The following is a 25914-nucleotide window of genomic DNA, read 5'->3' as shown; positions in this document are numbered from 1 at the left end:
CAGTGAACGTAGAGCCACAGAGACTGGGACTCACGGGGCTGGAAGGTGATGGAGCTGTAACATAATATATGTGTGACCTCGTGTGAAGTGTGCAGATCCATGTGGAAGAAAACATGCAGCCTGGCCTGGGATTGCTGCCGTTCACACTTCCCTCCCTGTCCACCAGAGGGCGACAGACTCCCTCCCAGCCTGGAGCCTTCCCAGGGGATGCCAACCTCCCTCAGCGGAACCCACAACCCAGCAAGGTCCACCCTCACCAGGGTCACTTCGGCCCAAGTCCTCAGCGCCCTCCATGCTCCCCACACGGACTCTGTCAGCTCCTCCCTGACCTGGCGGCCGCCAACCCAACACCACTCCCTCTGCAGGTAGCTCCTGCCCCACACCTCTGCTCCTTCCCTGGGCCCAGCTAAAGGCATCTCCCAGGGCAGCGCTGGTGCACGCGACGCCACACTGGGAGATTTCCCCTCGTGACCTCCCTCCATCCTCATCAACTCTTTCTGTCACTGCTCCCTAAATACACGCCCCTGTTCCATCTGTCCTGTTCTCTGGGGCATCCCAGGACAAGCCTAGCGCTGAAACACAACAGCGGCTGCCTGAGGGCCCACAGCCTCCCCGGGAATCAGCCAGGCACCCTGTGACCTGCCTGCCCTCTGCACCCCGCGGGGCTCAGAACGCGTGTGATGGTCACACACAGGCACCATCTGGGATGTGGCCACCTACCCCCAGCAGTCCCTTGGGAAGACAGACCTCTCCTGTGTGCTTGTGGGGAGAAGGGGATGTTATTGCTCTTTGCTCCCAGAACACAACTCACCCCAACCCGCCCTCTCAGGTGGGAGCAATGTCCCTCCAAAACGGCTCTCTGGCCACTGCCTGTTCCTCCTCTACAGATAGCAGCTTGGCCAGGTCAAAAACCTCAGGACAGAACCCTGGGTACGTCAGCACATGGAGGGCTGAGCCCATCATGGCCAAGGAGTAAGTCGGGATGAATCTTTCCAGCTCTGAACCCCTGCTCTGTCCCAGTCTCCCCCTCCTGCGTCTCAACAAGCCATGTCCCGCGGGGTTCGTGGGTAACTCCCCACTTCCTTGTGTACCACCAGGGAGAAGGTGTGGTGACCACAGTTCAATCAGCTGGGCAGAGAAGAGAGGACATCAAAGATGATCAGGAAGAACATGAGAAACCCTGAGCTCCTGCTCAGCCGCCAGATCCCAGGGAGCCATAGAGTGACCGAGAACTCTCCTTTTGACTATGGGACTCACAGCCCCCACAGAGCAACCAGCACAAGCCTCTCCTCCCAAGAGGCATGAGAGATTCACCCTGCACACCTCCAGGAAGGACAGTTTCCTCTGGGACACCCAGGTCCTGAATGTCCATCCTTGGAATCTGCAGCCAAGCTAGACACGATTAGAGAAAGGAAGGGTCCCTCTCACCAGCAACACACAGCTCACCCACAGCACAATGGGGTGTCACTGTGACAGGGACCTGGTGCAGCTTCAGCCTCCTGCACTGCAGGGGAGAGCCAGATGGGGATGAAAGAGGGCAAAGGGCGTGAATGTGCACCCCGACCCAGAGCCATGGGGACAGCAGGAGGCTGAGGCCCAGGACTGTCCTTGTCCAACCTGCAGGGTATGTGTGTGACTGTGTGGGTCTGTGTGTGTCTCTTCTGTGTGTGTGTGTGTGGGTGTGGGTGTGGGTGTGTCTGCACAGAGTGTGTTGAGGTTCGGTGAAAGGATCAATGCTGAAAAAGGCAGAGGCCTCCACAGTTCCCAGGGACCTGAAACACAGACAAAAGGAAAAACAGAAGGAGGGAGAAGGAGGCAGGACTGAGAGAGGAGGGGACAGAGAGGTGTCCTGGGCCTGACCCCGCCCATGAGCCTGAGAGGTGCTCCTGCCCTGGGAAGAGGCTCAGCGCAGAAAGAGGAAGGACAGCACAGGTGACAGCCGTGCTCAGGAAGTTTCTGGATCCTAGGCTCATCTCCACTGAGGAGAACACGCAGGCAGCAGAGACCATGGGGCCCCTCTCAGCCCCTCCCTGCACACAGCGCATCACCTGGAAGGGGTTCCTGCTCACAGGTGAGGAGAGAATTTCCTGGGAGAGGACAGGAGGAAGAAGCAGTGTGACTGGATGGGGTCTCCTGGAGAGGATGGGGTTCTAAAAAATAAAAGAAGCCAGCACTTTGGGAGGCTGAGGTCTGTGGATCACGAGATCAGGAGTTCAAGATCAGTCCTGCCAACACAGTGTAGCCCTGTCTCTACTAAAACTACAAAAAATTAACCAGCTATGGTGGTGTGGTCATGTAATCACAGCTTTCAGGAGGCTGAGGCAGGAGAATCACTTGAACCCGGGAGGCAGAAGTTGCAGCTAGCCTAGATAGCACCACTGCATGCCAGACTGGGCGACAGTACGAGACTCCGTCTCAAAAAAAAAAAAAACACACAGAAAGAAAATGAAAGAAGGCTCTGTTGGACCCTGGATAGGGGAAGATACACCAGAGGGACAGGGGTCAAAACAGGAAAGTCACATTGAACCGGAATTGGTAAGAGGTAGGAAAATCTTAAATGTTCTGTTTTCCTGATTCCTCATCAGGGGCCACCACATTTTGAAAAATGATAATAATAAATATATCAGATGACACTTCAAATAAAAATATCAGCAGGACATGAAACACTGTCCTCACCAAAAATCCTCAACAATTGGGGGAAATAAAACACCCAGGGCGTGTAGGGCCCTGAGAACTCTCACATCAACGGAGTCTGCAGCCTGTTCCAGGCACTGGGGTGCAAACAAGATCACAAAAGTCCCTGTACTCACGGAGCTCATGCTGTCATGGGGAGGAAGACAGACATGCAAAGAGATCTAGAATGTGAGGTCAGGTGTTGACAAGAACCCTGGAGGGAGCAGAGCAGGGAAAGATCAGAAAGGGAAGACCCAGGTCTTTGAAGGAGGTGTCAGGACAGAAGTCTAAGGATGCCCTGATGTGAGCAGGACTGGAGGGCAGTGTGGAGGGGGCCGTGCGGACCCCTGGGGAAGAGGATTCCAAACAGAAAAATGCCAAGCTCAGAAGTGCTCAAGGAATGGGGGTCATGTTGCTAACCTTGACCTAGTAGGACAGTAGGACACACACACATACACACACACAAACAAACATGCCACTTTTGTGTGTGTGTGTGTTTGTTTGTATGCGTGTGTGTCTGTGTCTTCAAGGCTGAGGGCGGAAGAGACCTTCTCAGGACACAGGACCCCATCTTTTCACCCTAATACATAGGTCTCAATATTGACTGATGCTCTCTCCACCTGCTAGCATCACTTTTAAACTTCTGGAATCCACCTACCACTGCCCAAGTCACGATTGAAGCCCAGCCACCCAAAGTTTCTGAGGGGAAGGATGTTCTTCTACTTGTCCACAATTTGCCCCAGAATCTTACTGGCTACATCTGGTACAAACGAAAAATGACGGACCTCTACCATTACATTACATCATATGTAGTAGATGGTCAAATAATTATATATGGGCCTGCACACAGTGGACGAGAAACAGTATATTCCAATGCATCCCTGCTGATCCAGAATGTCACCCGGGAGGACGCAGGATCCTACACCTTACACATCATAAAGGGAGGTGATGGGACTAGAGGAGTAACTGGAAATTTCACCTTCACCTTATACCGTAAGTGATTTCACATCATCCCTGGGTGTTGGGGGGCAGGGGTCACTTCTACTTCACACACACAGGATTGTCAGGCCTGGACTGTGCCTGTGTCCCTCTCTGCATTATGTCCCATGCTGGAGTTTCGACATGTAGTTCAGGACACACACAGAAGAGACAAATTTCAACAGATCAGAATTCCTTTCCCGCATCCAGACCCTGCAGACACTTGCTGCCAAGGAACGACAGTCTGATGGGGGGACTCAGCAGGAGGAGATCAGTCTCAGCCAAGCACCTCATGCCCTCTTCATAAATTTGACCCTGACAAAGACCCTGGAGAACTGAGTAGGGCTTGGCCTGAGGGACCCCATGAGATACCCTCACAAAAGCTCAGCCCTAGAAGCCTCACCCCCAGACCGTGTCCCTAAATCCTTGCTCCAGATAAAGCTGAGGAGCCTGTGCCAGGGCTGGGTTGTGGCTTCTTGGGCAGGGCTTACTGGGACCAAGGATTTTCCAGCTGTCTGAGGACTGTGTCTCCTGGAGATGCTCACCAGCCAGGGATCAGCCCTCAGAGCCTCATTTGGGCAAGGACAGGGTTCTCTTCACCTGACACTCAGAGTGGAGAGGACAGAAAGACAAGCTTTGTAGGCCATCAGCCAACTGCCTTAGGAGGCTTAGGACAGTCCATAGAAAGTCTAATGTCCCCAGAAGCAGAAACAGAAGACAGAAGATGTACCAGGAAGCAGCATGTCCACAGGGATCTGACGTAAACATGCTTTCTCATGGAAGCAAATTAATAATAAATGCTGTTTGTGTGAACACCTTCACTGTGCCAAGCATTAGGTCAGCTGACTGTGAATAATTTAACATTTATTCACAGATAGCATGAAAAGCCACAGTCCATTTGCCATTTTGCTTATTTGATTGAGAGAAAACTGAGGCACAGGAAGGCGCAGTCACTGAACCAGAGTCACACCAACACAAAGGGGAGACCAGGGTCACATGAGGTCTGTCTGCAGCCACAGGCCAATCCTCTCCTCCACCAGAAGTGAGGGCTTACTGGGTTCCAAGCACCCCAGAGTCATTTATTGGCTCAAATCCTCTCTTCTTAGGCATCCAAACCTCAGAGGAGTGAGAGCAAATGGTCAGCTGATTAGTCTGTACTCCAGAACTAAATCACCTGCCTCAACTGTCAGTCAGTGCAAAAAACACGTCCAGGCCTCCCCCTCAGATCTTATCCCCCATCACTCAACCTGAAATCCTGTGTTTCCCAAAGTGTCCATGTCACTATCATGAGAGGATCAATGAGAGGACCTTGTTTTCTTTCCCCACTCACACCCTGCATCAGCACAGGCCCAGCAAGAGACACACACTCAGGAGTTCTCACATAACAAATGAAGGAATGGAATGAAGAAATGAATGATCCAAAACCTCCTTAGAGACTGGATTTTGGATGCAGAATCCTAGGAGGTTCTAGCCACACCTGTGCCTTGTCCTTCAGAGACTGACACCCATGTTTCATCCCCCCACTAGCTCTTCCCCCTAAAGCCACCCCACCTCATGCGACTCTGAAGCACTTTGGCCACCGGAGGGTTCTCAGGCCTCCTTGGTCCTGGACTGTGGAACTGGGGGCACCTGGTCCCTGGGGTCTCTGAAGTCAGTGTCTCCCTCACTGCTCACTGCCATGGTGTCTCTGCCTCTCTCTGCTTCTCTGTGTCCCTCATCTTCCTCCCACTTCATTCTGACTGGCAAGCCCTGTCCTGCACAGCTTCTTCCTCCACCCCTAGGCCTTCCCCAGACACTCCTTCTAACTAGGCTGGCTGTTCCATTCCCTTCCCGCTAACACTGTGGCCTGGCCCACCTCCCAGGAAATAGGAAAGGCACAGAAATCATCTGGAGTTGCCACTCCTGCCAGGCTTCATCTCCAGCCAATGTCCCTACGTCACTAAGAGAACGACCTTCCACTATATTCCCATCAAGGGCTCTTTTGCTTTGTGAGGCTGACCTGTGGACAAGACCATGGGACAGGGATAGGCAGTTCCTCCATCCACTCTTATCATTGCCAGAGAAGTTCTTCTGGCCTCCTACATGAAAAAAAAAATGTATTGAAATGGTGGTTTGTAGTAAAGAAAGATTTTAACGAATACAAGTCTGCCAAACAGGAGGACGGAGGATTGTTATCACTCAAATCAGCCTCCCCAGTGGATCAGAGGTCAGAGATTTTCAAGGCTATTTTCAGGGACACAGGACTGAAAAATGAGTACTGCTGACTGCTTGGTGATGGAATCATGTGGGCAGAGGGAAATGATCTGTTTGTGCTTGAATCTGCCTCTAGGTAGGGACCACATGACTGGCTGAGCCATTAGTCATAGGTATGGATGAGGTCAGCCGGTTGCCAGAATGCAAAAGAATGAGAAACATCTCAAGAGACCAATCTCACATTCTACAATAGTGATGTTATCTATAAGAGCAATTAGTCACAAATTTTGTAAACTCTAGCCAAATGACATTGCAGCAGTCAGGGATTATACAAACTGTGCCTACATTTTAGCAGAATTCAGTTCCCTCCTATAATCTTAATCTCATGGTCTTTCACTAGTTTGACAAAGGCAGTCCCTGGGCAAAGTAAGGGTGTTAGTTTTATGGAGGAACTATTATCATTCTTCTTCAAAGCTAAACCATAAACAAAATTCCTCCCAAGGTTAGCCTGGCCTATGCCCAGGAATGAGTGAGGACAGCCAGCCTGAGACTAGATGTCAGATGGACTCAGCCATGCTAGTCTGCTGTCACTGTTGTAATCTTTACATTGACTCACCAGGGTGTCAGAGGCTGGACAGGCCTGCAGTCCCTAAAGTCCATGGGCTCATCTCACCCGTTTCACTTGTGACTCCATCCTCAACCTGCTATGGAGCTCACATTCTCTGGTCACTTCCTAGAGACTTCTGGCTTCCTAACAGGCATATAACAAGCTTGATATTTGTCACTCGGTTCTGACTCTAAGTAAAAAGCTGAACAAACTCAAAAGGCAATAACTCGTTAAAATCCCTCAGAGACGACTGGGCACCGTGGCTCACGGCTATAATCCCAGCACTTCCGGAGGCTGACACGGGCACAAGTTCAGGAGATAGAGACCATCCTGTCTAACATGGTGAAACCCCCTCTCTACTAAAAATACAAAAAATTAGCCGGGCGTGGTGGCGGGCACCTGTAGTCCCAGCTACTTGGGAGGCCGAGGCAGGAGAATGGCGTGAACCCAGGAGGCGGAGCTTGCAGTGAGCTGAGATCATGCCACTGCACTCCAGCCTGGGTGACAGAGCGAGACTCTGTCTCAGAAAAAAAAATGCTGTTAGAGAAATGAAGAATGCTTTTGATGCTTACTGGTAGACTGCACACAGCTGAAGAAAGGATCCCTAGCTTGAGGATGTGTCAATAGAAACTTCCAAAACTGAAACAGGAAAGTTCAAAAAGAGTGGGGAAAAGAAGTGGAACAATATATTCAACTTCATATTTAATATTTTGACAATGACAACTTTTAAATTTTGTAGTTGTGGACCAACTACAAAGGCTGTAATGTACACGTAATGGGAATACTGGTGGTTTTGGGGACCAGTTGGAGGTGGCCAGGTGGATGCTATCTGATGCTTTTACTGCCTGTGCCACATACAACTGTTTCCTCATGATGATGCCGTTTTCATAAGTTGGAGTTCTTCGTGTGGGAGACACACGAGCCATTGGCATCTCACTTAGACTCTTCCTAATTCACACAAACTTAAACTCTAGTGGTGCTTCCTGAGCTTAAGAGAAAATGAAGAAAGCATTTCACATAGCTGTTTTGGGGTCCTCACCATTTTTCCTGACTCTGCACAGAAATTAGAACCAGGGAGTTCTTTCTATATTTACTAACATAACACACATCACTTCTTTTAATTTGGCATCATTCCTCCCTTTATGTAATTGATGCACTGACCAGTTCTGTCCTTTTAACGGGACTCTCTCTACTTAAGGAGTAGCTAATTTCAAATCACCTTTGGCATATTTCTTTGAGCATAATGTGATCCTGCTGGAATTCATGGCACACCTAAACCTTATTTTGGTCTCAAGAGAAATACTACTACCAGCAATTGATCTTACATGTTTGGACCATCAGTAAAAATTTCCACTCATGAAAACATTTTAATGTTTCCTTCCAATTTTTTTTGTTACTAGACTCAGAACATAACATGAGGTCTGAACTCCTGACAAATTTTTCTGGGAAAACTACAGGATTACAAATTGAGCATCCCAAATCCAGAAATAAAAAATCTGAAATGCTCCAAAACTCAACACTTCTGACCACTGATGTGATGCTAAAATGAAGTGCTTACTGGTGCATTTTGAAGTGCTTACTGGTGCATTTTGGATTTTAAATTTTTCAGATTTGGGATGCTAAACCAGTACATATACTGCAATTATTCCAAAATAAAAAAATAGAAATCCAAAACACTTTGTTTTAAGCTTTCTGCATAAGGAGCACTTTACCTGTATGAATTATAGGCGTGAGGCTATACAGGAGATCTCTAGAACCTCCTCATCCTGCATAACTGAAACCGTGCACCCACGGAACAACGCCCTATTCCCCTGATCCCACCTCCCAGAAACTACTATTCTACTCTCTGATTCACTCTGGAATCCACTGATATGAGGTACATAGAGTAGTCAAACTCAGAATCAGAGAGTAGAATGTCTAATGAGAGAAAGTATCTGCAAGACTTCTTCCCAAATATTGGTCTAAAATCCACCAAACACATATGGTCCATGAGGGACAGATTTCCATCACCAGCTCATGATCGCCCTTTCCACCAGACATTTCTGCACTTGCAAACACCCACATGTATTTCTAGAAAGAGCCACATGGTCGTCACCTGCCCTCTACAGGGGGAAGGGAGCATCATGGACCCAGAACAGGGAACATGGTCTTGGTCCAAAGCTATTAGCTCTTGCCTGTTCCTTTCACTCTTTGTAGGTCATTCCTTGGACTCTGCTCTATCTTTAGAGTCACTGGCTCAAGTCAGTCACTATGAGACATCTGGGAAAACTGCCCCACCTTGTAGATCCACTGCCTGATGACTGAACTGACCTCCAGGCTTGACTCTGGTCTCCCCTGTGTTATTTCTGCTGAAGTACCCAGTCCCAGGCCAGGCTTTCCAGTACCCAAAGGGTTTCAGGACAATGGGAAGTTCCATCATCCATCTCTAGGAAGTCCTTGGAAAGGGAAGCTGCAGACAAAACATGTCTTGGGGGGGGCAAAGTCAGACTGAGACTAAGAAGATTCCAGCACTGCATGCTCCAAGTAAGGACCACAAGGTGGACCAGGCAGGCAGTTGGAGACGGAGGGACTCAGAGAGGCACCAGGGGCTGTGACTGCTGGTCCTGTGTCCTTCCATGACCCAATGCTGCTGCTCAATTCACACTTCAGAAAGTCTCTGCTTCTCCCACATAAAGCAGGCAGCCTCACCATCTCTGAGCCCTCAGATTGCCATGCATCTGTCTTGTAATACACATACCTGCCATGGGCTTTAAAGGACTTGGGTGGGCTAAGGGGTGGGAAGTGCCAACTCTGACTGAAAAATGCCTTTGGAGGAATCAAAGGTGCCACATAGGGCAAACTTCTCTCTATTTTCTGCACAGTGGAGACTCCCAAGCCCTCCATCTCCAGCAGCAACTTAAACCCCAGGGAGGCCATGGAGGCTGTGAGCTTAACCTGTGATCCTGAGACTCCGGATGCAAGCTACTGGTGGTGGATGAATGGTCAGAGCCTCCCTATGACTCACAGGTTGCAGCTGTCCGAAACCAACAGGACCCTCTTTCTATTGGGTGTCACAAAGCATACTGCAGGACCCTATGAATGTGAAATACGGAACCCAGTGAGTGCCAGCCGCAGTGACCCAGTCACCCTGAATCTCCTCCGTGAGTATCTTCTGTACCTCTGTGAGCCAGGCTGCCATCCCAAATACACATGGCCAGAGGCCAGGCCTCTCAGTCCCTCTCAGGTCCAAGTACAGAGACCTTTACCCCTGGACATCAAACCTGGCCATGATTTTCTGCCCGAGACAAACCAGAGTAGGCCTAGGCTTGATCAACAATAGGAGAAAAGAGGCTGCTCCTGTCATGGGAGACTCAGGGTCCACAGCTTGTGATGGGAGAAACAGGTGAATGTCTCAGGCTCCAGATCAGTGAACACAGTGGGGATTTGGCTGGGAGTTCAATGTTGCGACTTGGCTTACAGGGTCACTGTGATTGTGGCCATTCCACAGGCAAGGATTTTCCCTTCCCTCTGACAATATCGCCTGTGACTTTATTCTCTTTGCTTCACATGGCCTGGATGCCCCCACCAATTCTTCCTCATACACCTATTACCATACTGGGGAGGTCCCCAAGATCTCCTGCCTCACAGACTCTCCCCCACTGTCAGAGCATTCTTGGCTGATTGATGGGAAGTTCCAGCAATCAGCACAAGTATTCTTTATCCTGCAAATCACTAAAACACATAGAGGGGTCTATGTCTGCTTCATCCATAACTCAGCCACTGGTGGAACAAATCTCATAATCAAGAGGACCATAGTCCCTGGTAAGTGGAACCCTGGAGCACTGGCAATATGTTTTCCCGTGAAGTCTATCTAGCTATCAGGGAAGAGCCACCTGCCCTCTGCAAAGGGAGAGGGAAAATCAAAAACCCAGGACAGGGAATATGTTTCTGCTCCAAACCTACCAGCTTTTCCCTGTCCCCTTCACTCTTTCTAGGTCATTCTTTAGACTATACACTAACAATGAAAAATCTGAAAGGAAATTAAGAAAAGAATTTCAATTCACATTAACGTCAAAAGGAATAAAATATTTTCAAATATCTTTAATCAAAAAGGTCAAATGATTATACCCTGAAAACTACAAGAAATTGCTGAAAGAAATTAAAGATGATATCAGTATATGGAAGGACATTTCATTTTCATAGATTTGAAGAATCAATATTATTAGAAAGACAATATTACCCATAGTGAGTTGCAGATTCAATGCAACCCCTACCAGAATCCCAGTAACATTTTTTGCAGAATTAGAAAACTCTGTCCTAAATCTGACCTGACAGGCTCTTATTAATGACTGCCACAACATAAACACTGAGAAAATGAGGCAAACATGAAAAGGTGGAAAGTTCTGATGACATAGAAAATAGCAATCAGCCTTCAAAGGCTCCACATCCCAAGCTTTCAAAAATATACGAGTGCAGCATGGCCAGTATGGAATTGACCGAAAACTAATCACCAAGCTAGAAACATAAAACAGAAAAAAAAAGGGCACGAATATCTTTGGCTTATCACCTCCCACTTTTGCCTACTAATCTGATGCTGAAAAGAAATGCTCAATGAACCATTTTAGATTTTGAATCTTTCAGATTTGGGATGCTAAACCAGTTAGTATACGAGAAACATTTCAGAATCAAAAAATGTCAGAAATCCATAACAATTTTTGTCCTAAGTCTTATGCATAAGAAATACTCAATGTGTGTGAACTATAGGCATCGAGCTCTACAGCAGATCTCTAGAACCTCCCCACCCTGCATAACTGAAACTGAACACCCATGAACAACTTCTGATTCTCCTCACTCCCAGCTCCTGGAAACCAGCAGTCTCTTCTCATATTCACTCTGGAATCCACTTACCTGAGGTCCCTAGAGTAGTCAACCCAATGGAATCAGAGAGTAGAATGTCCAGTGAAAGAAAATATTTGCAAAACTTCTCTCCAAATTTGCCTCATATCCATCAAACACACATGGTCCATGAGGACCAGATTTACAGCAGTTCATTCCCACCCTTTCCACCAGTCAGTTCTGCATTTGCAAATGTCCACATGTATTTCTGGAAAGATCCAAATGGCCATCACCTGCCTTCTGCAGAAAGAGAGGAAACTTAAAGAACCCAGGAGAGGGAACATGGTTCTGCTCCAAAGCCACCAGCTCTTGCCTGTCCCCTTCACTCTTTCTAGATCATTCCTTGCACTCTGCTCTATCTTTAGAGGTCACTGGTTCAAGTAAGTCATCATGAAACACCTGCAAAAAACTGCCCCACCTTGTGCCTCCACAGCCTGATGACTGAAATGACCTCCAGGCTTGACTCTGGTCTCCCCTGTGTTATTTCTGCTGAAACATCCAGTCCCAGGCCAGGCTGCTTGGTATCTTCAGGGTTTCAGGACAATGGGAAGTCCCATTATTACTCATCTCTAGAATGTCCTTGGAAATGGAAGCTGCAGAGAAATCACATCTAGGGGGGCAAAGTAAGATGGAATTTGGAAGGGTCCCAACAGTTGCACATTCCAGGTAACGAACCCAAGGTTAGCCAGCCAGTCAACTGATTAGGGAGGGACTGGGAGGGGTACCAGGGGCTGTGACTCCCACTGACGTGTCTGTCCGTGACCCAACACTGCTGCTCAATTGACACTTGAGAAAGACTGTGTTTCCCTTAGACAGAGCAGGCGGCCTCACAGCTTTGAGCCCTTAGATCATCATGCATCGGTCTTGTGACACACGCACCAGCTATTGGCTTTCAAGGACTCAGGTGGGCTGAGAGGTGGGAGATGCCAAATCTGATTGAAGGATGTCTGTGGAGGAATCAAAGGTACCACACAGGACAATCTTCTCTCTGTTATCCACACAGCGAAGCTGCCCAAGCCCTACATCACCATCAACAACTTAAACCCCAGGGAGAATAAGGATGTCTTAACCTTCACCTGTGAACCTAAGAGTAAGAACTACACCTACATTTGGTGGCTAAATGGTCAGAGCCTCCCGGTCATTCCCAGGGTAAAGAGACCCATTGAAAACAGGATCCTCATTCTACCCAGTGTCACGAGAAATGAAACAGGACCCTATCAATGTGAAATACGGGACCGATATGGTGGAATCCGCAGTTACCCAGTCACCCTGAATGTCCTCTGTGAGTATCTTTTGTTCCTCTGTGGGCCAGGACACCAGCTTCAATCCAAACGACCACAGGCCAGGCCTCTCAGTCTCTCTCCGACCCAGGTATAGACACCTATACTTCTGGACATCTGAGCTGGCCATGACTCCCTGCCCCAGGAAATCCTGGGTAGGCGCAGCCTTAACCAAGAATATAAGGGGAGGGGACGCTCTTGTCATGGGAGACTTGGGGCCCACAGCTTGTGATGGCAGAAACAGGTGAATACCTCAGGCTTCGGCTCAGCGAATATAGAGGGGGTCTGGCTGGGACTTGAGGATGTGTCTTGGCTCAGAGGGTCACGGTGTCCCTTTAAGAGAACAGGCGCATCCCCTTCCCTTGGATGACATCACCTGTGGCTTTATTCTCTTTGCTCCAGATGGTCCAGACCTCCCCAGAATTTTCCCTTCATTCACCTATTACCGTTCAGGAGAAATCCTCTACTTGTCCTGCTTCGCGGACTCTAACCCACCGGCAGAGTATTCTTGGACAATTAATGGGAAGTTTCAGCTATCAGGACAAAAGCTCTTTATCCGCCAAATTACTACAAATCATAGCGGACTCTATGTTTGTTCTGCTCGTAACTCAGCCACTGGCAAGGAAAGCTCCAAATCCATGACAGTCAAAGTCTTTGGTAAGTGGATCCCAGCATCCTTGGCAATAGGGTTTTAGGTGGAGTCTATCTGGCATTCAGAGAAGAGTCAGGAAAACATTTTTATTCCCAGCCTGTGTCCCATGGGCACAAGCAAATCCCAAATTCTCCTTCTGAACCCTCCCAATTTGTCTAAGAACTTCCAAAACTTAAACAAACAGGCTAATATCTTCAAAAAATTCCGAGCCTAGACCAAGCAGGAAAAACATTGATTTCATTGAAATAATTGATAATAATGAGGATATGTTTTTATGATTTTTATTTGAAAATTTGCTGATTCTTTAAATGGTTTGTTTTCTAGATTTATGGAATTTTTCTCTTTTCATCTATCTATAACTTATAGCAGTTTGATAAACTATTCTTCTGGGAATGATAATTGAAACATTTACTTTTGTTCTCTACCTGACTGCCCGAGAATTGGGCAACTATTCATGAGTATTGATATGTTTTTATAATACACATATTTGTACAAATACAGTAACAACCTGCTCTCTTTTTAACAGGACACATTTGAAATCATTGGTTATATTACCAAGGCTTTGACTGCGATGTTATATTTAAGAATATAGATAGAATGAACCAATATGAACTGCAGGCAAAGTCTGAAGTCAGCCTTGGTTTGGCTTCCTATTCTCAAGAGTTTTGTAAAAGCTTAATCTGAGATACCTTATAAAAACTTAGAGCAAACAAAATTTTAAAAGACAGCCTACATGATCTACTGCTACTCTTGCTGCACTTACGTAAAGAATCAGACCACGTTTGAAGAAACTCAACCTATTTTGCAAACAAACTTATTCTACTCAAATTATCATTGGTAAAATTAGAGATGCCCATAGAGAGAAAAATTATGTGGAAAATAAAAACTGTAGTATACCTCTAATGAGATTGCAGCTCTGTTCATTGTTTCTCTGTTTTTATTATCCACCTGTAGACCGGACATTACCCTGAATTCTATTAGTTCCTCCAATTCCATTTTCTCCCATGGAATCACTAAGAGCAAGACCCACTCTGTTCCAGAAGCCCTATGAGCTGGAGGTGGACAACTCAATGTAAATTTCATGGGAAAACCCTTGTACCTGACGTCTGAGCCACTCAGAACTCAACAAAATGTTCAACACCATAACGGCAGACGCTCAAACTGTAAACCAGGACAACAAGATGATGACTTCACACTGTGGACAGTTTTTCCCAAGATGTCAGAACAAGACTACCCATCATGATGAGGCTCTCACCCCTCTTAACTGTCCTTGCTCATGCCTGCCTCTTTCACTTGGCAGGATAATGCAGTCATTAGAATTTCACATGTAGTAGCTTCTCAGGGTAACAATAGAGTGTCAGATGTGTTATCTCAACCTCAAAATTTACATAACATCTCAGGGGGAAATGTGGCTCTCTCCATCTTGCATACAGGGCTCCCAATAGAAATGAACACAGAGATATTACCTGTGTGTTTGCAGAGAAGATGGTTTCTATAAAGAGGGAGGAAAGCAGAAATTATAATAGACTCCCCTTTAAATGCACATTGTGTGGATGGCTCTCGCCGTTTCCTAAGAGATACATTGAAAAACGTGAGAGTAATACTGATTCTAGCAGAATAAAACATCTGCCACATTTGCTAATACTGTTCTCTTAAAATAATTTTAAAAGAATGCGGTGGGCCCTCGCAACTGTCCAGGCCAGGTCTCTGAACAGAATCCTCCATCTGCAGTAACAATGACAAAGAAGATGACATGGACTTGGTCCTGATATGCAGCCATTCTTTTATACCCTTCCCCTGCTGCAGGGCCATACCAGCCCAGGGCCCAAATCTTCAGCTACAAAGCTGAGAGAGAACATGGGATACCCAGTATCCCTTACCTTCTTCCAGTCCACTGCAGTGGCTACCGGCATGGCCCATTTACCCCTGAGGACACCCATCTGCTGACCCACAGTTTCTAAGAGTCAGACTTTCCTGGCTTCTCTGAGCCCCAGCTACTTTCACTCTGCTGAACCCTTCTTCTCCCCACAGGTATCATTGCTTTAGCAGACACCTCCTTCAGCTGCAGCTAACAGGTAAGCCAAGATCCAGACCCCAGAGGATAAACAACGATTTCAAAACCTACTGTGTCCAATGGACATGCCCGCTTGTGGGCGGCAAGCCACCCAGGTGCCTAGGCAAGAGACCGAGGGCATGAGCTGTTCCAGTATCATAAAATATAAAAGAAGAATAGTTATACCAGACATAGATCTTTGATATGATTATATATGAATATCATTAATCATTAGTTGGTAGCAATTACTCTTTATTCCAATATTATAATAATCCTTGTTTCTATAATCATAACCTAGGAAAAGCCAGGCCATACAGAGATAGGAGCTGGGGAGACATAGTGAGAAGTGATCGGAAGACAAGAGTGCGAGCCTTCTGTTATGCCCAGACGGGGCCACTAGAGGACTCTTTGGTCTAGCGGTAATGCCAGCATCTAGGAAGATGCCCCTTGCAAAGAGGACCCTGGTCTAGCGGTAGCCTCAGGGTCAAGGAAAAACACCTGCTACTTAGCAGACCAGGAAAGGGAGTCTCCCTTTCCCAGGGGGAGTTTAGAGAAGACTCTCCTCCTCCACCTCTTGTAGAGGGCCTGACATTAGTCAGGTCCACCCACAATTATCTGGAGGCCTGACCATCTCCCTGTGATGCTGTGCTTCAGTGGTCACACTCCTAGTCCGCCTTCATGTTCCATCCTGTAAACCTGGCTCTGCCGTTTACTTCGCAGTAGCAAATTAGTGAAAGTACTAAAAGTCTCTAATAAGCAGAAATAATGGTGTAAGCTCTCTCTCTCTCTCTTTCTCCTCCCTCTCTCTGCCTCAGCTGCCAGGCAGGGAAGGGACCCCTGTCCAGTGGACATGTGACACATGTGGCCTTACCTATCATTGGAGATGGCTCACACTCCCTATCCTGCCCCTTTGTCTTGTATCCAATAGATACCAGCACAGCCTGGCATTCGGGGCCACTACCGGTCTCCGCGTCTTGGTGTTAGTGGACCCTAGGCCCAGCTGTCTTTTCTTTTATCTCTTTGTCTTGTGTCTTCATTTCTACAATCTCTCATCTCCGCATACAGGGAGAAAAACCCACCGACCCTGTGGGGTTGGTCCCTATACCCACTATACAGAGACATAAAAGTAGAGATGTATACAACTACCTCAACAACACTGTATCCAAAAACAACATCCTCTCTGCCCCTCATTGTGGAATTCACTGTCTCTCACCACGCAGGCAAGTGCTTCCAGGGTCTCACAATTCTTCCACAAGAGGCAATGCACACTTTAACATAGCACTTCAGCAAATAAAGTGGTGACAGTTTACCTACTTAGATAAAGTTTCTGAAAAGGTTTTCCCAAATTTCCCCCTGAAGAACACAGTAAAGGCTTTCCCAATTGTGAAACTTTGGCCTCCCCACCTTTCATAAATTACCCCTGAATAGCCAAAACAATATTGCCAAAATAAGTTGTATCACTTGAACTTTCTTATTTGAAATCTCACAAAGGAGTACAATTATTAAAACAGAAGCTGCTGGAAAAAGACTGGACATAAAGACAAATGGGATAGAATTGAGAGTCTAGAAATAAACCCTCACACTTATGGTCAATTACTCTTTGAAGAGGGCATCAAGACAATTTAATGGGTGAACAATTCTCCTTTCAAATGATAGTGCAGAAACAACTAGATAACTGCATGCAAAACAGTGAATTTAGATAACTCTACCTCCCACCATATCAAACAATTCTCTAAAAAATTCATCAGTGAGTTAAATATAAGACTTATAACCATAAAAACATCTTAAAATAGACATAGAGGTAAATATTGATGATCTCAAATGCGCAATAGTTTCTCAGATATGATACAAAAGCATAAGAAACAAGAAAAACAAGATAAATTGGGCTTTATCAAGATGTGACACTTTTGTACATAAAAGGAAATTATCAAGAAAATAATTAATAGACACAGAATGAGAGAAAATATTTGCAAACCACATATAGGCAGTTTTCATATCCAGATAATATAAAGAACTAGCTATAACTCAATAACAAAGGGAGAAACCATCCAATTTATAAATGGGAAAAAGACAAATAGACATTTCTTCAAAGAAGATATACAAATAGTCAAGAAGGACGTGAAGAGATACTCAACATCATTAGTCATTAGGGAAATACAAAGTCAAAGCTGCAATGAGACACCACATCACACCTACAAACCTGGCTACCATTCTTTAAAAAAGTTAAATAACAAGTAGCAGCATTATGTAGAATTTGGAATCCTCATACATTGCTGGTGAGAATATAAAAAGGTACAGCCACTAGGAAAAACAGTTTTGCTGTTCCTCAAAAAGCTAATCATAGGGTCCTGGAGCCAAGAAGGCTGATCAGGAACAGCTCTGGTCTACAGCTCCCAGCATGAGCGACGCAGAAGATGGGTGATTTATGCATTTCCATCTGAGGTACTGGGTTCATCTCACTAGGGAGTGCCAGACAGTGGGCCCAGGACAGTGGGTGCAGTGCACCATACATTAGCCGAAGCAGGGTGAGGCATTGGCTCACTCGGGAAGTGCAAGGGGTCAGGGATTGCCCTTTCCTAGTCAAAGAAACGAGTGACAGATTGCACCTGGAAAATCGGGTCACTCCCACCCTAATACCGTGCTTTTCCGAAGGGCTTAAAAAACGACACACCAGGAGATTATATCCCGCACCTGGCTCAGAGGGCTCTACGCCCATGGAGTCTCACTGATTGCTAGCACAGCAGTCTGAGATCAAACTGCAAGGCAGCAGCGAGGCTGGGGGAGGGGCGCCCACCATTGCCCAGGCTTGCTTAGGTAAACAAAGCAGCTGGGAAGCTCAAACTGGGTGGAGCCCACAACAGCTCAAGGAGGCCTGCCTGCCTCTGTAGGCTCCACCTCTGTGGGCAGGGCACAGACAAACAAAAAGACAGCAGTAACCTCTGCAGACTTAAATGTCCCTGTCTGACAGCTTTGAAGATAGCAGTGGCTCTCCGGGCATGCAGCTGGAGATCTGAGAACAGGCAGACTGACCCCTGACCCCCGAGCACCCTAACTGGGAGGCACCCCCTAGTAGGGGCAGACTGACACCTCACACGGCCGGGTTCTCCTCTGAGACAAAACTTCCAGAGGAACGATCAGACAGCAGCATTCGCAGTTCATGAAAATCCACTGTTCTGCAGCCACCGCTGCTGGTACCCAGGAAAACAGGGTCTGGAGTGGACCTCTAGCAAACTCCAACAGACCTGCAGCTGAGGGTCCTGTCTGTCAGAAGGAAAACTAACAAACAGAAAGGACATCCACACCAAAAACCCATCTGTACATCACCATCATCAAAGACCAAAGGTAGATAAAACCAGAAAGATGGGGAAAAAACAGAGCAGAAAAACGAAACTCTAAAAAGCAGAGCACCTCTCCCCCTCCAAACTAATGCAGTTCCTCACCAGCAATGGAACAAAGCTGGACGGAGAATGACTTTGATGAGCTGTGAGAAGAAGTCTTCAGATGATCAAACTACTCTGAGCTACAGGAGGAAATTCAAACCAAAGGCAAAGGAGTTAAAAACTTTGAAAAAAATTTAGACGAATGTATAACTAGAATAACCAATACAGACAAGTGCTTAAAGGAGCTGATGGAGCTCAAAGCCAAGGATCAAGAACTACGTGAAGAATGCAGAAGCCTCAGGAGCTGATGCGATCAACTGGAAGAAAGGGTGTCAGTGATGGAAGATGAAATGAATGAAATGAAGTGAGAAGGGAAGTTTAGAGAAAAAAGAATAAAAAGAAATGAACAAACCTCCAAGAAATATGAGACTATATGAAAAGACCAAATCTACGTCCCATTGGTGTACCTGAAAGTGACGGGGAGAATGGAACCAACTTGGAAAACACTCTGCATGATATTATCCAGGAGAACTTCCCCAATCTAGCAAGGCAGGCCAACATTCAGATTCAGGAAATACAGAGTATGCCACAAAGATACCCCTCGAGAAGAGCAACTCCAAGACACATAATTGTCAGATTCACCAAAGTTGAAATGAAGGAAAAAATGTTAAGGGAAGCCAGAGAGAAAGGTCAGGTTACCCACAAAGGGAAGCCAATCAGACTAATAGCGGATCTCTTGGCAGAAACTCTACAAGCCAGAAGAGAGTGGGGGCCAATATTCAACATTCTTAAAAAAAAGAATTTTCAACCCAGAATTTCATATCCAGCCAAACTAAGCTTCATAAGTGAAGGAGAAATAAAATACTTTACAGACAAGCAAATGCTGAGAGATTTTGTCACCACTAGGCCTACCCAAAAAGAGCTCCTGAAGGAAGTGATAAACATGGAAAGTAACAACTGGTACCAGCCACTGCAAAATCATGCCAAGTTGTCAGGACCATCGAGGCTAGGAAGAAACTGCATCAACTAATGAGCAAAATAACCAGCTAACATCATAATGACAGGATCAGATTCACACATAACAATATTAACTTTAAATGTAAATGGACTAAATGCTCCAATTAAAAGACACAGACTGGCAAATTGGATAAAGAGTCAAGACCCATCAGTGTGCTGTATTCAGGAAACCCATCTCACATGCAGAGACACACATAGGCTCAAAATAAAAGGATGGAGGAAGATCTACCAAGCAAATGGAAAACAAAAAAAGGCAGGCGTTGCAATCCTAGTCTCTGATAAAACAGACATTAAACCAACAAAGATCAAAAGAGACAAAGAAGGCCATTACATAATGGTAAAGGGATCAATTCAACAAGAAGAGCTAACTGTCCTAAATATATATGCATCCAATACAGGAGCACCCAGATTCATAAAGCAAGTCCTGAGTGACCTACAAAGAGACTTAGACTCCCACACAATAATAATGGGAGATTTTAACACCCCACTGTCAACATGAGACACATCAATGAGACAGAAAGTCAACAAGGATACCCAGGAACTGAACTCAGCTCTCCACCAAGCAGACCTAATAGACATCTACAGAACTCTCCACCCCAAATCAACAGAATATACATTTTTTTTAGCACCACACCACACCTATTACAAAATTGCCCACATAGTTGGAAGTAAAGCTCTCCTCAGCAAATGTAAAAGAACAGAAATTATAACAAACGGTCTCTCAGACCACAGTGCAATCAAACTAGAACTCAGGATTAAGAAACTCACTCAAAACCACTCAACTACATGGAAACTGAACAACCTGCTCCTGAATGACTACTGGATACATAACGAAATGAAGGCAGAAATAAAGATGTTCTTTGAAACCAATGAGAACAAAGACACAACATACCAGAATCTCTGGGACACATTCAAAGCAGTGCATAGAGGGAAATTTATAGCACTAAATGCCCACAAGAGAAAGCAGGAAAGATCCAAAATTGACACCCTAACATCACAATTAAAAGAACTAGAAAAGCAAGAGCAAACACATTCAAAAGCTAGCAGAAGGCAAGAAATAACTAAAATCAGAGCAGAATTGAAGGAAATAGAGACACAAAAAACCCTTCAAAAAATTAAGAATCCAGGAGCTGGTTTTTTGAAAGGATCAACAAAATTGATAGACTGCTAGCAAGACTAATAAAGAAGAAAAGAGAGAAGAATCAAATAGATGCAATAAAAAATGATAAAGGGGATATCACCACCGATCCCACCGAAATACAAACTACCATCAGAGAATACTACAAACGCCTCTATGCAAATAAACTAGAAAATCTAGAAGAAATGGATAAATTCCTTGACACATACACCCTCCCAAGACTAAACCAGGAAGAAGTTGAATCTCTGAAGAGACCAATAACAGGAGCTGAAATTGTGGCAATAATCAATAGCTTACCAACCAAAAAGAGTCCAGGACCAAATGGATTCACAGCCAAATTCTACCAGAGGTACAAGGAGGAACTGGTACCATTCCTTCTGAAACTATTCCAATCAATAGAAAAAGAGGGAATCTTCCCTAACTCATTTTATGAGGCCAGCATCATCCTGATACCAAAGCTGGGCAGGGACACAACCAAAAAAGTGAATTTTAGACCAATATCCTTCATCAACATTGATGCAAAAATCCTCAATAAAATACTGGCAAACCAAATCCAGCAGCACATCAAAAAGCTTATCCACCATGATCAAGTGGGCTTCATCCCTGGGATGCAAGGCTGGTTCAATATACACAAATAAATAAATGTAATCCAGCATACAAACAGAACCAAAGACAAAAACCACATGATTGTCTCAATAGATGCAGAAAAAGCCTTTGACAAAATTCAACAACCTTCATGCTAAAAACTCTCAATAAATTAGGTATTGATGGGACATCTCTCAAAATAATCAGAGCTATCTATGACAAACCCACAGCCAATATCATACTGAATGGGCAAAAACTGGAAGCATTCCCTTTGAAAACTGGCAAAAGATAGGGATGCCCTCTCTCACCACTCCTATTCAACATAGTGTTGGAAGTTCTGGCCAGGGCAATTACCCAGGAGAAGGAAATAATGGGTATTCAATTAGGAAACGAGGCAGTCAAATTGTCCCTGTTTGCAAATGACATGATTGTATATCTAGAAAACCCCATCATCTAAGCCCAAAATCTCCTTAAGCTGATAAGCAACTTCAGCAAAGTCTCAGGACATAAAACCAATCTACAAAAACCACAAGAATTCTTATACACCAATAACAGACAAACAGAGAGCCAAATCATGAGTGAACTCCCATTCACAATTGCTTCAAAGAGAATAAAATACCTAGGAATCCAACTTACAAGGGACGTGAAGGACCTCTTCAAGGAGAACTACAAACCACTGCTCAATGAAATAAAAGAGGATACAAACAAATGGAATACATTCCATGCTCATGGGTAGGAAGAATCAATATCATGAAAATGGCCATACTGCCCAAGGTAATTTACAGATTCAATGCCATCCCCATCAAGCTACCAATGACTTTCTTCACAGAATTGGAAAAAACTACTTTAAAGTTCATATGGAACCAAAAAAGAGCCCACATTGCCAAGTCAATCCTAAGCCAAAAAAACAAAGCTGGAGGCATCACGCTACCTGACTTCAAACTATATTACAAGGCTACAGTAACCAAAACAGTATGGTACTGGTACCAAAACAGAGATATAGATCAATGGAACAGAACAGAGCCCTCAGAAATAATGCCACATATCTACAACTATCTGATCTTTGACAAACCTGAGAAAACAAGCAATGGGGAAAGGAATCCCTGTTTAATAAATGGTGCTGGGAAAACTGGTTAGCCATATGTAGAAAGCTGAAACTGGATCCCTTCCTTACACCTTATAAAAAATTAATTCAAGATGGATTAAAGACTTAAACATTAGACCTAAAACCATAAAAACCCTAGAAGAAAACCTAGACATTGCCATTCAGGACATAGGCATGGGCAACGACTTCATGTCTAAAACACCAAAAGCAATGGCAACAAAAGCCAAAATTGACAAATGGGATCTAATTAAACTCAAGAGCTTCTGCACAGCAAAAGAAACTACTATCAGAGTGAACAGGCAACCTATAAAATGGGAGGAAATTTTCACAACCTACTCATCTGACAAAGGGCTAATATCCAGAATCTACAATGAACTCAAACAAATTTGCAGGAAAAAAACAACCCCAACAAAAAGTGGGTGAAGGACATGAACAGACACTTCTCAAAAGAAGACATTTGTGCAGCCAAAAAAACACATGAAAAAATGCTCACCACCACTGGCCACCAGAGAAATGCAAATCAAAACCACAATAAGATACCATCTCACACCAGTTAGAATGGCAATAATTAAAAAGTCAGGAAACAACAGATGCTGGAGAGGATGTGGAGAAATAGAACACTTTTACACTGTTGGTGGGACTGTAAACTAGTTCAACCACTGTGGAAGTCAGTGCGGCGATTCCTCAGGGATCTAGAACTAGAAATACCATTTGACCCAGCCATCCCATTACTGGGTATATACCCAAAGGACTATAAATCATGCTGCTATAAAGACACATGCACACATATGTTTATTGCGGCACTATTCACAACAGCAAAGACTTGGAACTAACTCAAATGTCCAACAATGATAGGCTGGATTAAGAAAATGTGGCACATATACACCATGGAATACTATGCAGCCATAACAAAAGATGAGTTCATGTCCTTTGTAGGGACATGGATGAAATTGGAAATCATCATTCTCAGTAAACTATCGCAAGAACAAAATACCAAACAAAGCATATTCTCACTCATAGGTGGGAATTGAACAATGAGAACACATGGACACAGGAAGGGGAACATCACACTCTGGGGACTGTTGAGAGGTGGGGGGAGGGGGGAGGGATAGCTTTAGGAGATATACCTAATGCTAAATGACGAATTAACAGCTGCAGCACACCAGCATGGCACATGTATACATATGTAACAAACCTGCACGTTGTGCACATGTACCCTAAAACTTAAAGTATAATAATAAAAAATAGCTAATCATAGAATTCTTATTTGAAATAACATCCATTCCTAGGTATATACCCAAAGAATTAAATCCAGGGACTCAAACAGTTACTTGCATGGGAATGTTGATTGCAGTATTATTCACAAAAGATAAAATATGAAAGAATTCCAAGTGTTCATCAACACATGAATAAACAAATATGATGACACATACAACAGTATGTTAATCTGCCATGAAGCAGAATGAAGCTCTGACACCCGCTGGAACATGCATGGACTTTGGAAATATTATGCTAAGTGAAATATATCAGAAACAAAATAACATAATTGTATAATTCGATTTATATGAAACATCAAGACTAGACAAACTCATAGAGACAGAGTAGCGATGATCAAGGTCTAGGGTGGAACATACAGGGAGTTATTGTTTAAAAGATATAAAGTTTCAGTTTAAAATGACAAAATTTTCCTAGGAAAAACAGCGGTGATGGTAATTTAACACTGTTAATTTCACTTGATTGTGTATGTGGTTAATTTCACTTGATTGTGCATTTTAAAGTGGTTACAATAGCACATTATTTACAGAACTGTGAAAAATAGATTTCTATTATTTAATTAACCCAGGATAAGGTGTTTGTTATGGCAGTTGAAGCCCATGAATACATCATCTGACACAGCGTTTTCAATGAAATGCATCAGTTTTTCAATCAAGTTAGCTGGAAGCTCCTGTCCCCAGAAGAACCAGAGGCCCCAGAACAAGAGCTCCAGCAGGGGCTCAACCAGCACAGGTCCCATAAGGCAGCCTCAATGTCAGGCCCTGGATGGCATGTGAGGCCACAGCAATACAACCACAATGTGAAAGTGTAAGTATTTTTACTACTTATAGACACTAGGGAGCAGTCGGCACCCCTGGAGACCACAGACACAGAGGTCAGTGAGCCCAGGCAGGTAGGAGAGAAGAGACCAGTAAGCCAATGGCTTTATTAAGTCCAGGATGTTATCTGACAGGTTTCCAGCAGGAAGCTTAATGGATGTGTTCAAAGCAAGCAGCAAACACTGGGACCAGGAGCTCACGCTGTGACTGAGAGGTGGTCACTTTAAATGTGAGGGCAAATGTCAGAATTATCAGTTTAAAGAAAGCATCTGGAGAGACGGGAGCCAAGCACACCAAGCAGGAGAGACGCCTCTAAGATTTTACCTCTGGCCACCAACTGGAACCACTTGAACCAGATACAGTATTGAAAACTGCCATGGTGACCAAGCCCTGCCTCTGATTTGAGTCAAATAAACTTACACCTTAAAAAATAAACGCCAAGGCAACATGACACTATGAGCATCATGACATCCAGGGACACCAGCAGGGTGTGCCCTGGAGTCAGAATCCTGGGTTCTGGTCCCTGAGAGTGAGAATATGAAAATGACTTGTCCCTGCCCCCCTGACATTCATCTTCCCACCCTGCTGCTCCCTCTTCTGCTCCAAAGCCCACGTGCACTGCTAAGCCCCAGACATCACTGCCCCCAGGGTATACACAGTGCCACCTACTACACACAAACACAAACTCACAGAAGGTGACAAAAATCTGCGTTTGGGACATCTGATTGTGAAAGAGGGAGAACAGTGAACGCAGAGCCACAGAGACTGGGACTCACGGGGCTGGAAGGTGATGGAGCTGTAACATAACATATGTGTGACCTCGTGTGAGGTGTGCAGATCCACGTGGAAGAAAACATGCACCCTGGCCTGGGATTGCTGCCGTTCACACTTCCCTCCCTGTCCACCAGAGGGCGACAGAGTCCCTCCCAGCCTGGAGCCTTCCCAGGGGATGCCAACCTCCCTCAGCGGAACCCACAGCCCAGCAGGGTCCACCCTCACCAGGGTCACTTCCGCCCAAGTCCTCAGCGCCGTCCATGCTCCCCATAGGGACTCTGTCAGCTCCTCCCTGACCTGGTGGCCACCAACCTAACACCACTCCCTCTGCAGGTAGCTCATGCCCCACACACATACTCCTTCCCTGGGCCCAGCTAAAGGCATCTCCCAGGGCAGCGCTGGTGCACGCGACACCACACTGGGCGTTTTCCCCTGGTGACCTCCCTCCATCCTCATCAACTCTTTCTGTCACTGCTCCCTAAATACCCACCCCTGCTCCATCTGTCCTGTT

The 25914-nt window shown here is 45.4% G+C and overlaps 1 protein-coding gene and 1 pseudogene across 4 annotated transcripts; one reads left to right on the top strand and one right to left on the bottom strand.

The window, feature by feature from the left end:
- LOC129019891 (small ribosomal subunit protein eS10-like) overlaps nucleotides 1-25914 on the bottom strand; it is a 482677-nt pseudogene that overhangs the window by 270488 nt on the left and 186275 nt on the right.
- LOC129019874 (pregnancy-specific beta-1-glycoprotein 8) lies at nucleotides 1739-14900 on the top strand. Of its 4 annotated transcripts, XM_054463368.2 has the most exons (6): nucleotides 1739-2071; nucleotides 3301-3666; nucleotides 9313-9591; nucleotides 12330-12608; nucleotides 13009-13263; nucleotides 14213-14900. In XM_054463368.2, the coding sequence occupies exons 1-6, from the start codon at nucleotides 2008-2010 to the stop codon at nucleotides 14227-14229; spliced, it is 1260 nt and encodes a 419-aa protein (XP_054319343.2). In that variant the 5' UTR covers nucleotides 1739-2007; the 3' UTR covers nucleotides 14230-14900. The 4 variants fall into 4 exon arrangements, with proteins under 4 accessions (XP_054319343.2, XP_054319342.2, XP_063514559.1 ...); XM_054463367.2 differs by lacking the exon at nucleotides 14213-14900 and having other exon boundaries at nucleotides 13009-13301; XM_063658489.1 differs by lacking the exon at nucleotides 3301-3666 and having other exon boundaries at nucleotides 1907-2071.

Source organism: Pongo pygmaeus, chromosome 20 (genome assembly GCF_028885625.2).
Source record: "Pongo pygmaeus isolate AG05252 chromosome 20, NHGRI_mPonPyg2-v2.0_pri, whole genome shotgun sequence".
NCBI lineage: Eukaryota > Metazoa > Chordata > Mammalia > Primates > Hominidae > Pongo > Pongo pygmaeus.
The sequence above is the reverse complement of the archived record's forward strand: the minus strand, read 5'-3'. Positions and strand labels throughout refer to the sequence as shown.